This window comes from Hippocampus comes, unplaced genomic scaffold (assembly GCF_001891065.2).
Source record: "Hippocampus comes isolate QL1 unplaced genomic scaffold, H_comes_QL1_v1.1 scaffold86, whole genome shotgun sequence".
NCBI classification, from domain to species: domain Eukaryota; kingdom Metazoa; phylum Chordata; class Actinopteri; order Syngnathiformes; family Syngnathidae; genus Hippocampus; species Hippocampus comes.
Genome location: NW_017805882.1, coordinates 736,214 through 748,826, shown reverse-complemented (window position 1 = coordinate 748,826; position 12,613 = coordinate 736,214). Strand labels below are relative to the sequence as shown.

Sequence of the window (12,613 nt, the reverse complement as noted above, 5' to 3'; positions counted from 1 at the left end):
ACACACACACACACACACACACACACACACACACACACACACACACACACACACACTCTTCCAGCTAGCAAGGTCTTCTCGGCTGGCCTCAATGCTTTCAAAAGCACTGAACTACATTTACAACTGAAATTGTAATATTTGTTCCATAAAATTGGATTTGTGCATTCCCAACAGTACATTTACTTCACTTTCCACTTTGTAGGGTTTCTCTTGGCTGGACTTCTTTCAGAATGTTTTGTGGATGTTAGATTTCTTTATTTTTGTCCAATCAGATTTCAGTTTCTACATATGTGGTGCCATGTCAATCTAATCTGGCCAAGGGCCTTCCAGACTTAGTAGTGCTCTGACTGGCTGGTCAAGTTGTTGCAGCCAACTTCAACCAGCAGAACATAATTGTTGTCATCGTCACACATTAATGCATTTAATAACTGCCATCTCTGGTGAGTACGATGTATTCTAGTTAAATGTTTTGGTTTGTCACGGCAATAGACAATACTGATTCTGAACTGTTCCTGATGATTTAGAGTTGCATGATGTTACAGGTGGGTAGCTAAAACTCAACTCAATTGTGTTTAATAGAGCACTTTAAAACAGTCACTGCGGTTTACAAAGTGCTGTACGTGGAGCAACTATCATATATACAACAATAAAGCAATAAATCAGAAACAAAGATGGTAGAAAGCTCCAAACAGTAAAATTAAGATCAAGTCTGAGTCATGCTGAGTCAAATGCGGGTTTCATTGTTCACACTTGTGAAAGAGTATGTAATAGGCTCATCAGACGGCGATGCCATGAGGTGGCTGTTCTTTTTTCATCATGTGTAAGGTAAACATACCCTGAAAGTGGGTTGCAGACCGCTTTTTTTTTTTTTTTGGTTATGCTTGATGTAAATGATTCAGTTTGAAAACTGTGGGTGGATCTCGTGTCTCTTAATTTGACATTTCTAACTCCTCAGTGCATTGACCACGTCCCGGAAATTCTTCTCACTCATGCAAAGATTGACCACCTAGGAGGTTCCACAGGTCAGATCAAATTGAGGATTCACTGCTGTGTACTTTGTACAAGTTTTGTTAGCTCCTCGACAGTGGCGTAAAATAGGGCGTGTGCCACTTGTACAATACCGGTCCCTCACCTTATAGAACATATCTCTCAGATCATCTTTGGGGTTCACCCAAGAGGCGACTGCATCGCAGAAGAAGATGAAGTCCTGAAAAATCAATAACATTGTAAAGTTTCAAGGAAAAACACAATGGATCCCGTGGACAGAATGTCAAGTCTCACCTGTACCACACCGCCTGGGTTCACGCCAATCATCATGCAAATTCCACGGAACGCAGAGTCTTTCTCTTCATTATCTCGAATGTTGCGAAGTGATGTACACCTGTCGCACAAAAATCATTGTCAACCAAAATGAGGACATGCAAAGTTGATCTAACAGGGCTAGAAGAAAATGGGTGTCTATTAAAAGACTCTCATGCTCATTAGGATGTGAACATGTGCTGGTGTGATGAGATCACATAGATGCAAGGTGGAAAGAAAACAGCAGCAGCCAACCGATCCTTGAGCATTTCCTGATCGCGAGGGAAAGTTGACAAAATGTGGTCTTGCTTGTGCTGGTAAGTGAACTTATAGGATTGTGAGCAGAATGGAAACAGAGAGGAGGCAAGGGGCCCCAACTGATGTTGTGAGCCCACAAAAGACGCTGTTACTGACATCACGTGTAACGCATGCCAAATGAAGCAAGGCTTCAGAAAAGTTCTAGCAGATTCTCACCAAGGTCGAATAAACTGAGGCAGCATGGGTGCAACTTCCTGGGGGCACACATAGCCCAGTCGTCCGATGGTGATTGCTGGAAGAAAGTAAAATTAAGACAGTGTCACATTTTGAGGCTAACTACATATTCGGGTGGAGATACGGGCTTGCCAAATATTCCTTCTGAAAGTTACACATTATCACAAATCTGATTTTATTTATATCCTATAAAGTGTTTATGCTATGTAGTCAAAACACCTTATAGTAATAATGTTTAAACATCCCTGGCTTTGATGATAAGTGTAAAAGTGTATATTTATGCCTCTGGAGCATGTGGTGAACTGCTCAACTGTGATTATGCCACTATTACAGCTAGCTTTAAGATGGATTTTTTTTTTTTTTCTAATATGGATTTGCTTTTTTGTGAGTGCTTATTGGAATGACAAGAGAAGATCCTGAGCCTAAGACTGATGTCTTTCTTTTTTTGGGAGGTTTCATCAAGGCAAGTAAGGTTTAATCTGGAATATATTTGATGAAATATCATTCACCACATCTTTTTCAGTGGCTTCTGACATTTTACTCAGGGATCAATGAAGTATTTTGAATTGTAATCTGTACAATATTTCTTCAAATGCCCATTGCTACTTTCAACAGCCAAACCTAAGAATGATATTTTTGGGGTTTTTTTGCGATTGTTCTTTAAATACCAGTGTTTTCCAGGAGGGTCTTGGGAGTGTTTGGTCGATTAATGATGTCAACCAACTGGCTCAGAACCATCGGAATGTACGGCTGCATCTCTACACCCATCTGCATGCATATCTCTCCGATGGCCCAGGTGGCATTGTTGCAGACGGAGATGAATTCTGGGTTCAGGTTGGTTCCGAGAATTGGCATGAATTCAGCTGAAGAAACAGAGAAATACAAAAGGAAAATTATTGGGCAAGACACACAGAAATGTTCATGAGGTGCTTCACATTTGTCATCTCCAAAGTGAATTACCAATGCATGGTTTGACATGAGGGAAGCAAGCCTTGGTCAAGTCCCCCAGTAGAGCAAATGAACTCTGTCTTACTTCAGGCATCGTATCCTGGGACAATACAGTGAGGAAGAAATGGAGAAATGTAAACACACGGGAAAAAAAAATGCAAGTGATGAACTTGCCCCAAAAATACATTTTATTTTTTTGCTACCTATGTATTTACAGGGTCCGACATAAAGTTTTCTTGGGTGGTGGCCCTGCCAGAACCTGTACCACCCATGATTTAAAACAATATTTACCAAAATTAATGATTATGCTGTATACAGTATGTCGAACTACCTGTGAATGAAATTGTAAAGCATGTAGTCTCAGGAGCCAAAAGGCATGCAAGTTAGGGGGATCACGGGAGCCGCTTAAAAAAAATATATCCACACTCTCCATATATAGATAATATGATTTTTAAAAATTACAGAACAAAATACAATATTTTTATTTATGTAGCCCTTTCATAAGAGCTGCAGCTGTAACAAAGCGCTTTGCAGAATATTTAACATTCAACAACAATAATACGACAAAGATCCACAATTATTTGTTGGATGAAGTAGCGAAGCATGTCGTCTTAGTGGCCAAAATGCACGCAAGTACATAGCGTCAATGGGCAATCAAGGCAGCCGCTAAAAAACAATGACTACACTCAACTACCCAATACATAGATATTGTAGCGGAAAATAATATTCAAACAAGTCCATAGTTATATATTTAGCCAGTAAAGCACATAGACTTAGTGGCCAAAATGAAAATACATAGCGCACAATGCGTTAATGCAGGGGTCCCCAACCTTTTTGTGTCAGGGACCAGTTGAGCTAAGAACATGCTGTTTGCAGACCGGCAACCACTTTTTTTTTCATTGCTTTTAAATTGCCAGTTTTATAGCAATGATACTGATAACAAGGGTAATTATAGAGTAATTAAACATTTTCTTAACTTTTTTTTCCCATTCCTTTCAAACAGTTTTATTCAATCCTATAAAAAAGGCATCGCACACCTGCATGCACTGGAAGAGCAGAGTCATAATGTTGCTCCGAGCCACAAGGGTGTCCACATGTCCACCCAATCCCTCAGCCAGGCCACTCAGAAGATCTAAAGCCACGATCATGAAGTCCTTGTCAGGTGCCTCATACTGATCTGGCTGCTGACTATACATCTAAGAAACGTGCACACCAAGGGGACAAAATCCATGACGATTAGGAAACTCACAAAATAATGGACATTATTTTATTTCAAATGTCATGTATTTTTCTTTGTGTGGCTCACCATGGCTTGTGCCAGGGTCTTCTGGACAAGCGTGACACAACGCTGGTAGACGGGCTCACAATAGGGGAGGAAGCCACTCTGCAAAGCCGTGGCAACAGATGACAGACATTCAAGCAGGGGGAAGAGATCTTTATCTTCATCCTTCAGCTCATTCCACTTTGAGATTAAGGGAGGCATCAGCTTTTGGATGTACTCCTAAAAACAAACAAACAAAAAAAGTTTTAGTGGTTGTTGTAGTTCATTATCATTTAGCATTATCATGACTGGCACAAATTAATGACAGCTAATACAAGAGGTGCATCGAATGTCACATACAATGTTCCGTTTGGATTGATTCGACACATTGTTATTCATTAAACAATATAGAGTACATACTACAGTAGTGCATGATATGACTGTGGTCATTACTAAAAGGGTTTGTTCTTCAAAATCATCTTTCTTGAAATGAAGGTCGTAACAATCACTTGAAGGCTCTTTTTAAAACAATTGCTCATTGTCAAACTCTTGCTTGTGAAGTCAGTTGAGTTTGCTGCCACCATCTTGACCATCACCAAATTGAGAATTATTAGGCAGATTATAAGATGCAGCTCTTGCACTTACTGTGCAAGTGGTCATAATGTGGCTGGTCAGTAAATGTGAGGGCTTGGTGTCTTACAGGCTGGTTCAGATGGTGTCCCACAGAATCTGCCAGGGTTCCTATGGCGTCATAAAGGATGAGTAGGTTTTTGTGCTGGTACTTCCCAAAAGCAAACACCAGTGTGTCCAAGATGAAGCTGAGGTAAGGCACTAGCTCTGTGCACGCCTCCTCCTCCAGGGTAGCAAACGCGCTTTAGAAAAGATGTGGAAGGGGCAAGGAATCAGGAGCAGCACATGAGGATGTGAAGAGGTCATCTAGGCCGGTCGTGTACCTGCAGGCCGCCTCTTGCACCCGCTTATTGCCATCCAGGATGCGTTTGAGGAGCTCAGTCATCAGAGGTTTGAGATGAGCGTCGGGGGGCTGGCTAACAACCCAGTGTGCATAACGACTGAGGGTCCAGCACGCAATGGAACGAACCAGGGCCTTCTTGTCACACAGACACTGGATGAGATGGGGGATGAGTTCGGGCAAATAAGGTACCATACCCTGCATACATCCTGCAGAAAGAAAACATTATTATAGGTCTCAAATTAAACACTCCAATCGCTATGACCCCAAACCTGAACTTTTTTAAAAACACAGAACAAGAAAATGCAGGGCAATTTTACTACAGATACACAAGAAGCGTTTCAACACTAACCATGATCTTCACCGCTTCAAGAGGTGAGGTGTAATCCAGAAACTAATCATAAAGGAGGAAATTAAATGGGATGAATAATTGAGGGCAGCACATCTACTTTACACAAAACAGGTTGAGGGTTGTGTTTGTGTGGGTTTCCTCCCACATTCCAAAAATGGATAACTGAAGACTAAAATGCCCATAAGTGTCAATTTGTGTGACTGCCCAGTAATTGACTAGAAACCAGTCTAAGATGTACCAAAGTCAGCTGGGATAGCCTTCAGGTGACCCAAAATTCTAATGAGGAAAAGCTGTATAGAAATTGATGGGTGGGTGAATAACTGAGTTGGTCACCAGCACTGTTTTAAGCACATTGTAGTTATTTATTACTTGCTTTTCTTCTCATACAGATGGAAATACAAGTGCTCTGGCAATGCCTTCTTGAGTTATTTGCTGACGGGGCTGCATGGTTTCGGTTACCCTGGCGGTACTTCACAGCATTAAGTAGTTCAAAAAAAAAGTTAGATTTTGACTTTTAGAGGTAAAACTGTTCGCTGGAGTACCTGAAGAAAGCATGTACAAAAGGGGAGAAACATACAAACTCTTCAAAGGAAAGCTACGGCTAAGATTCAACCCTCAGAACTGTGAGGCAAACGTGCTTAGCACTCGTGTTGCCTCATGTCAAAGAACCTCATATTATCATGAATGCACGATATGGGACAGCTTCCACTGTTCTTGAAATACTTTCACCCAGTAAAACATTTGCGAGGTAACTGGTCACTGATATTAGACATGAGGGTCTTGCTCGTTTCACTATAAGGTGTCCATAGTCTGGTAAATCGAATTTCATTGTCGTACATTCTCAAGAAGTTAAACTGTTTCTTACAACAGTAAGAAGAAACCCTCACTTTCTAGTATTCCAATTCCACACTGAGAGTGTGACATATGAAGAGCTACATCCCACAGAACACGCTCCAACAGCTAGTCTAAAGCAGAGCTCACCTTCAGCAATGGCTCCAAGGACGAGGATGCCAGACTCTTTGATGACCCAGTCGGGATGGAAGAGCAGACCTTTTAGGAGGGGCAGGAGATGAGGAAGCAGCTCCTCTCGGAACACATTGGCCAGAACATCCAGGGCCGCAGCAGAACATTTCCCTTGAAAAGAAAATCGCAAGGAAAGCATATAACGCTTTGACATAAACAAGTTATAAACCTACTGAAGATCCCAAAAAGTTTAAAAGCACTGGATGTATAAAACAAGAAAAGGTCTGTTTCATAATTTGATTTGAAACTATGTAATACTTTACTTACGTAGGTTCCAATCAGACAGCGTATCATCGTCATCGTCCTCATCATCATCAATGTCTTCCCCCTCCTCCCCCTCCCCTCCTTCATGCTGCAGAGTGACAGTGCGGGACTTGTGGAAACGAGGCTTGATGTCTTGTTCACTGTCTGGAATTGCCTCATCTTCCTCCACATCACCCTGGAGTGCAGGGAAAATGGCAGATGAACAAGGAGAGAAGTGATGGAGGGCAAAGACAAAACGAACAGGCAGCTGAGGGTAGCTGCATGCCGGGCTCGCAGTAATGGCCTTGCCTTTAGAAGAATAATATCGATTTCAGAGTATTTCATCCCATTCACTAAGATCGGGATGAGCCTGAAAAGAGAAAGTAGACAAACTTTATTTTTTTTTTTTTACATTTTGTTTTGCATATCAGCCATATTTGACTTCTTTGTAATGACATTAATTGAGCAGCTGGCATGTGCACACTTACTGAACCAAGTGGCCAGACAGGGCCTCTTTACAGATAGGCTGTTCAGCCAGAGTCAACCAGAATTCGCACGCCTCCAAAGCCACATTCTCATCTGGGTCTTGAGTACGCTGCAGCATGTACTGGTGAGAGCAGCCAGAGAACGTTGGTGATGACAACGAGGAGCATCACAAGACTCGCCAATTCATTTATGGTGGCACTGACTCAAGTCCTCACCTGGATGATGCTGTGCATGTGCGGGATGAGGCGGTCAATGCGGACTTCCAGCAGCATGACAAGAGCCCTGCACACGTTCTTCCGGACTTCGCTGTCTTCATCACCTGCCAGCGCAAACAGACTCTGGACAAGAAAGAGGCAAGGAGAAAGAGGCCATGAATGTTTATAAGATACTGGAAAGATGGGGAGGGTCAAAAGAAAGAAATAGCAAGAAAGACAGAAAGAAAAAGGAAAAAAAAACAGAGACAAAAAAGACAAAAAAAGAAAAAAAATGGGGTGGAAAAAATTTAAAGAAAAAGACAAAAAGAGATAAAGACAGACAAAAAGACAGAAAGAAGAAAAGAAAGACAGAAAGAAAGAAAGAAAAATCATGCCTGATGTTTCATACAAGTTCCAAAGGCTATGCCACATTTCCATCTTGACATTTTATCACACAAGTAAGAACATAATAGGACGTGGAAATGTTCAAGCATAGAACAGAATTCACAGAGAAAAGGGGAGTGAAACAGCAGTACACCCACTACAATTATTTAGTGAAAGCTCCTCTTTGAATCACAGTCCCATTTTGCTTTTTGCTGCAGACGCTGCAGTGAAATAAAGCACATTCACACAATCACACCCACCGAGCAGCGGTGTGAACTGATGCAATCAGAGTTGCAGAAAACAAAAAAAGGTATTTCCATTCCTTCCCTCCCATATCCCTCATTGGATTCATAAAAATATTTATTTCAATATGCACAACAGTGGCCAATTATAAAGAAATCTTCAACATTTCAGTAACTACGGTAACGGTATATGTCAAAGGTAGTGGCTAAATAATAAACACAATTGTTAGAAACAAGGTAGAAATGAGGAAAGGTATAAATATGACCTCTTGGGTATTACAATCTCTTGCTGAATTACACTTTTCCGCCATACACAGTGGTGCCTACAGAAACAAGTTCAATTTATTCCGTGATCGTTCTCGTAACTCAAAACACACATGGTCTCTTCAAATCATCTTACCCCGTTGAAATGAATGGAAATGCCAATCTGTCAGTTCCAGTCTCCCATTCCAAAACAAAAATGTTTGATATTTGTTTGGAAAAATAGTACTTCATAACACTGTACTTCATAAAAACAGAGTAATACCAACTGAATAGAATGTAAAGAAGCAATTTTTGTATCGTGATTTAATGCTGCAATCCAATTCATTGTGCGGTTCCTTCTAATATCCCGGTCTTGGCCACCTAGGGGCAGTAGAATACTGTACTGTGATGTAATACAGACACTAATGGTGGATAAAGAATCTATGAATTCCACCTACAAAGCTTCAACAATTTGCCTCCTCCATTCCCAAACGTTTATTGAATGTGAAAAGAAAAGGTGATGTAACACAGGGCCAAACATGACCCCGTTGCAGCTTTTTTTGGAACGTCTTGCAGCCATAAAATTCCAAATTCATGATTATTTGCTAAAAACAATAATAGTAGTTTGAACATGATATATCTTGTCTTTGTAGTGCATTAAATTAAATATAGGTTGCATTTGAAAAATACTCCATATATTAAAAAATATATGTAACACAAATAAAAACAAACAAAAAAAGCATTTCCAAAAATATAACAGTTAAAAACTAACAAACCTGCTCTAAAAGTAAAGAAAACCATCTGGATTTAAAAATCAAAACGAAATAACTAACAACAATGAAAAATCCAAAACGATCACATCCCTGGTTCACCAGATGCTTAAGGAAAAGAAATCGGCCGTATGATGGCCTGTGTCTCATAAAACTCCTAAGTAGGTTTACTCCAATCGGCAGGCAGCCACTGTCACAGGAGAGGAGCGGAAGTGATTTGTGCACCCACTGTCATTGCCGTGTCACCACCATACCATTTACCTTCTCACACCCTTCAAACCATTCATGATAGTTTACCGCTAAGAACTTTTTGGCCGGTATCTTATCCCAGCCTGCAGAAACTTTAAAGGATGCTCTTTGCTACAGTGAATCAGAAAGATCTTGTCACAATTAACATGGGTATTTATAACATTGTGGTGCTGAATGACACCAAAGTCTGAATAGTACAGTAAAAAAAAAAAAAAACAATTTCTTCAGCTCGAGGCCGAATTTTATTGTATTACACAGTGACTTACCCTACACAGGAGAAAGCCATGCTCAATTAGATCTTCCCCTTGATTACCAACCACTGCAGAATCAGGCACTCCACCCATCCATTATCTTCCACTTATATGGGGTGCAGTTACAGGGACATCAACCTAAAAAGAGAAGCCCGGACTTCCTTCACCCCACTCCCCAGCCACATCATCCAGCTCTTGAGGAGAGACCCCCAAGATGTTCCCAGGTCCCCTAAGAGACACAGTCTCTCCAGCCTCCTTCCAAAGGTCCCGTGCCCGAACGGCGTCCAGAAGGTATCCTAAATAGATGCCCGGGCCACCTCATCTGTCTCCTTGCAATATGGAGGAGTTGCAGCTCTACACTACAATCATGCCCTTGACAATTTCCAATGCATTTTAATTCACTCCCCGTGGTCTTTTCTTGTCCTCGGTTTGCTTTGGCTTATCAATCTTTAAAAGGCCAGAGATTAAATTGATTCTAAAATAGATGGGACGTTATTCTAGCATTTACATGATCGATTCAGATGGGGATGTTGAAAAAAAGACAGCACAGAAAGTACTCACCTCAATAAATGTGTCGATATTATCCATCAGAGCCTGAGCTCGACCAATGATGAACTGGTTCACACATGCTATGGCGTGGGACCTGGGTGGAAGAAAAGCATATGGAATTTGTTCAAAAAGTTCCAATTCAATATTTTTCCAACACCTTACAGGCGTGGTAAATTACATATTCATAGAAATACATGAATATTTGAAAAGATTATTTTACTCAAAAACATTAAACCGATGTTTGCATGAATTAAACAATGTAATTAGCAAATTGGTAATTGCACTTGTTTATGCTCTGAATTGAACAAGCAAACCATTTAACAAATTTCTGTGAGAAAAGCAATGTTAAAAATGTTCAAACACCTTAAGCCCTGACACAGCAACATTCCATTTTCATGCATTTTCATAAATATCAAGCACCGGTGGAACATTTGTTGAAATATAATTCCGACTGACCTGATCTTGGGGCTGCAGTGTTTGAAGAACTGCAGAAATTTGGGAATCATGATGTTGAGTGGTCTGTTCAGTGCATCACTATCCAGCAACTCAGAAGAGTCTTCGCAGATCTTTTGCAAGGCTCCAAAAGAACCCTAAAAGATAGGTTCACAAAAACCCACACAACTGGAATCATTACTTACTGTAACAAAAGCTGTATTCTTTGTTTGAGTGTGATGCCATGCCTGTCTGACCTCACAGGTGTTGTAGTCCTCCGAATTCAGTAAATTGCAAAGCTGTGGTAACAGTTCCGGCCATGTTTGCAGCTCCCCTTTGGAGGCTATAGTTGTGATCAGGATACCTTAACGAAAATAATAAACATGAATAAAACATGCATAAAATATCAAACGAAAAAAAAAAACAAAAACAAGAAAAAGAAAAAGTGACATGATTACAACCACATTAACTGGAGGACACAATCCACCACCGACAAAACAGTCTGCCACACACTGGCTACGAAATAAATATTAGACTAGCTTTAATCTGTCCAATCTCTCACAGCACCCACCAATTGTAGCTCTGATAAGTGGTGAAGGGTCTCCAATGTTGTTGAGACATTCTCGTTTGATGAAGTCAGCCACATTGGGAGGGAAGTTCTGGTAGTGAGCCTTAACGTTGTTCTTCAGTATCAGGCCACTGAGCGATCGAGTGGGCTCATCTAGAGAAAGACGGCAACAAAGAGATTAAATTACAATGTAACGTACAACTGCAATACTATGAGTGGCAAGCAAGTTGAAATGATTTTTTTTGAATGAATATGAAAATACTCACCCTCTGACTTCAGGCTTGTGAGGACAAAAATTAGATAGTTGTTGAAATCTGGAAACTGGTTAAGTTGCTCCAGTTTCTGTGGGCTGTGTTAAGGAGTTTAACCAGCTAAACACATGTTACAAAAGCTCACACACCCTCACATACCTAAAATGGTTGGATGACTCTTTAACAGTGGTGTTAAAATACAAACTAGTTGCTTTTTCTTTCCAAGCACACTGACAGACATAGGTAAGGATACTTCTTGCACTGCTCTTTGCGTTGCTGTGTCTGGAGACTGGGAGTCCTTGAGAAGTTGAAGCACTTGTTGGAGACTTTGCTCATCTGGTTGCCACTCCATCCTGCAGCACAAAAAAATACTGTCCTTGTAAAGCAGAAACAATCTGCGTTTCCCTAACTAGCCTAATTGTCAGGTAAATCGGACAGTAAGTAGCACGCTTAGGCTTTTCTTGCTGTAAAACTGTAAATATAACGCCCATCCATCCAACGTACACCCCTAAGTGTCGCGGGTGTGTTGGAGCCTAACGCACCTGAGAGACGGTACCGTATACACCCTGGACTGGAGGCCAGCCAATCGCAGAGTACATAAATACATACAAACAACCTTTCACACCTAACGGTAATTTAGAGTCTTCTGTTACCCTAACCAACCAACTTTAACGGGTCACATTAATATGAAGATTCCACAGAATACCAACATTGCGAAAGTCCCATTGTGACGCAACGAGCATCGCCATGTTAGGTTACATTTATTAGCTGTTTTGATTTTATCTGTTCGTGTGATTAAACGGCCGTTATTTGGCAAATAACTGTTTTAAGGAGCCTATAGTTACGAAATAATGATCGGACTAATCGTATAACATGAGGCCCAGACTACACGGGCACAAATGTCTGGCTATGTAGCTAAGCGCCGTTTTAATCGTTAATACGTAAACTGCAGCATAGAATACGATCGCAGACAGTCTTGGGTTAATTACCACTGCAGCGCCTTTACAATAGCTGGTGTTTGGGCTGAAATCGCTCCTGCAAAGACCGCACAACTGAAGCGTATGAATATTCATAACAGAACCGTCGCGAATCAAAACCTCCGGCAGCTAGTAAGTAGCACGGCTAGCTAGCATCTGCTTGAATGTGCCGCGAAAATGTTACCTGATCGCTCCGATGTATCAAACGTACGCTTCTGTAGGCAATCTTATGGCTAAACTAAGGCAACTAACATTAACGTAATATAACCAGGCTCTGTTTAATCGAAGCGATCTTCAGATCTCCGTAGATTTTTGTGAGTGCTATGCCGCTAGGTGGTATGTGACAGAGATTGCATGCCTTGCAATCAAGCCGGTGATCGCCGTGAACTCACTCAGCTTCCGTACTGGGCGGTCCGTCATCTATAGTCT

General features: G+C 41.1%; 1 protein-coding gene across 1 annotated transcript in view; it reads right to left on the bottom strand.

Moving 5' to 3' along the window:
* The window catches only part of tnpo2b (transportin 2b), a 15,350-nt gene extending 2,775 nt beyond the window's left edge, over nucleotides 1-12,575 (bottom strand). The window contains exons 1-21 of the mRNA XM_019889230.1: nucleotides 12,369-12,575; nucleotides 11,461-11,560; nucleotides 11,223-11,298; nucleotides 10,960-11,109; nucleotides 10,646-10,752; nucleotides 10,413-10,546; nucleotides 9,969-10,050; nucleotides 7,290-7,412; nucleotides 7,077-7,195; nucleotides 6,898-6,958; nucleotides 6,613-6,784; nucleotides 6,304-6,456; nucleotides 4,954-5,179; nucleotides 4,701-4,872; nucleotides 4,046-4,240; nucleotides 3,777-3,935; nucleotides 2,752-2,839; nucleotides 2,460-2,654; nucleotides 1,774-1,849; nucleotides 1,282-1,381; nucleotides 1,133-1,207 (exon numbers count right to left, since the gene is read on the bottom strand). Of these exons, the coding sequence (XP_019744789.1) occupies nucleotides 1,133-1,207; nucleotides 1,282-1,381; nucleotides 1,774-1,849; nucleotides 2,460-2,654; nucleotides 2,752-2,839; nucleotides 3,777-3,935; nucleotides 4,046-4,240; nucleotides 4,701-4,872; nucleotides 4,954-5,179; nucleotides 6,304-6,456; nucleotides 6,613-6,784; nucleotides 6,898-6,958; nucleotides 7,077-7,195; nucleotides 7,290-7,412; nucleotides 9,969-10,050; nucleotides 10,413-10,546; nucleotides 10,646-10,752; nucleotides 10,960-11,109; nucleotides 11,223-11,298; nucleotides 11,461-11,559 (2,562 nt within the window). The 5' untranslated portion in view covers nucleotide 11,560; nucleotides 12,369-12,575. The remainder of the gene's footprint in view (nucleotides 1-1,132; nucleotides 1,208-1,281; nucleotides 1,382-1,773; nucleotides 1,850-2,459; nucleotides 2,655-2,751; nucleotides 2,840-3,776; nucleotides 3,936-4,045; nucleotides 4,241-4,700; nucleotides 4,873-4,953; nucleotides 5,180-6,303; nucleotides 6,457-6,612; nucleotides 6,785-6,897; nucleotides 6,959-7,076; nucleotides 7,196-7,289; nucleotides 7,413-9,968; nucleotides 10,051-10,412; nucleotides 10,547-10,645; nucleotides 10,753-10,959; nucleotides 11,110-11,222; nucleotides 11,299-11,460; nucleotides 11,561-12,368) is intronic.
* Between the last annotated feature and the right edge of the window lie 38 nt (nucleotides 12,576-12,613).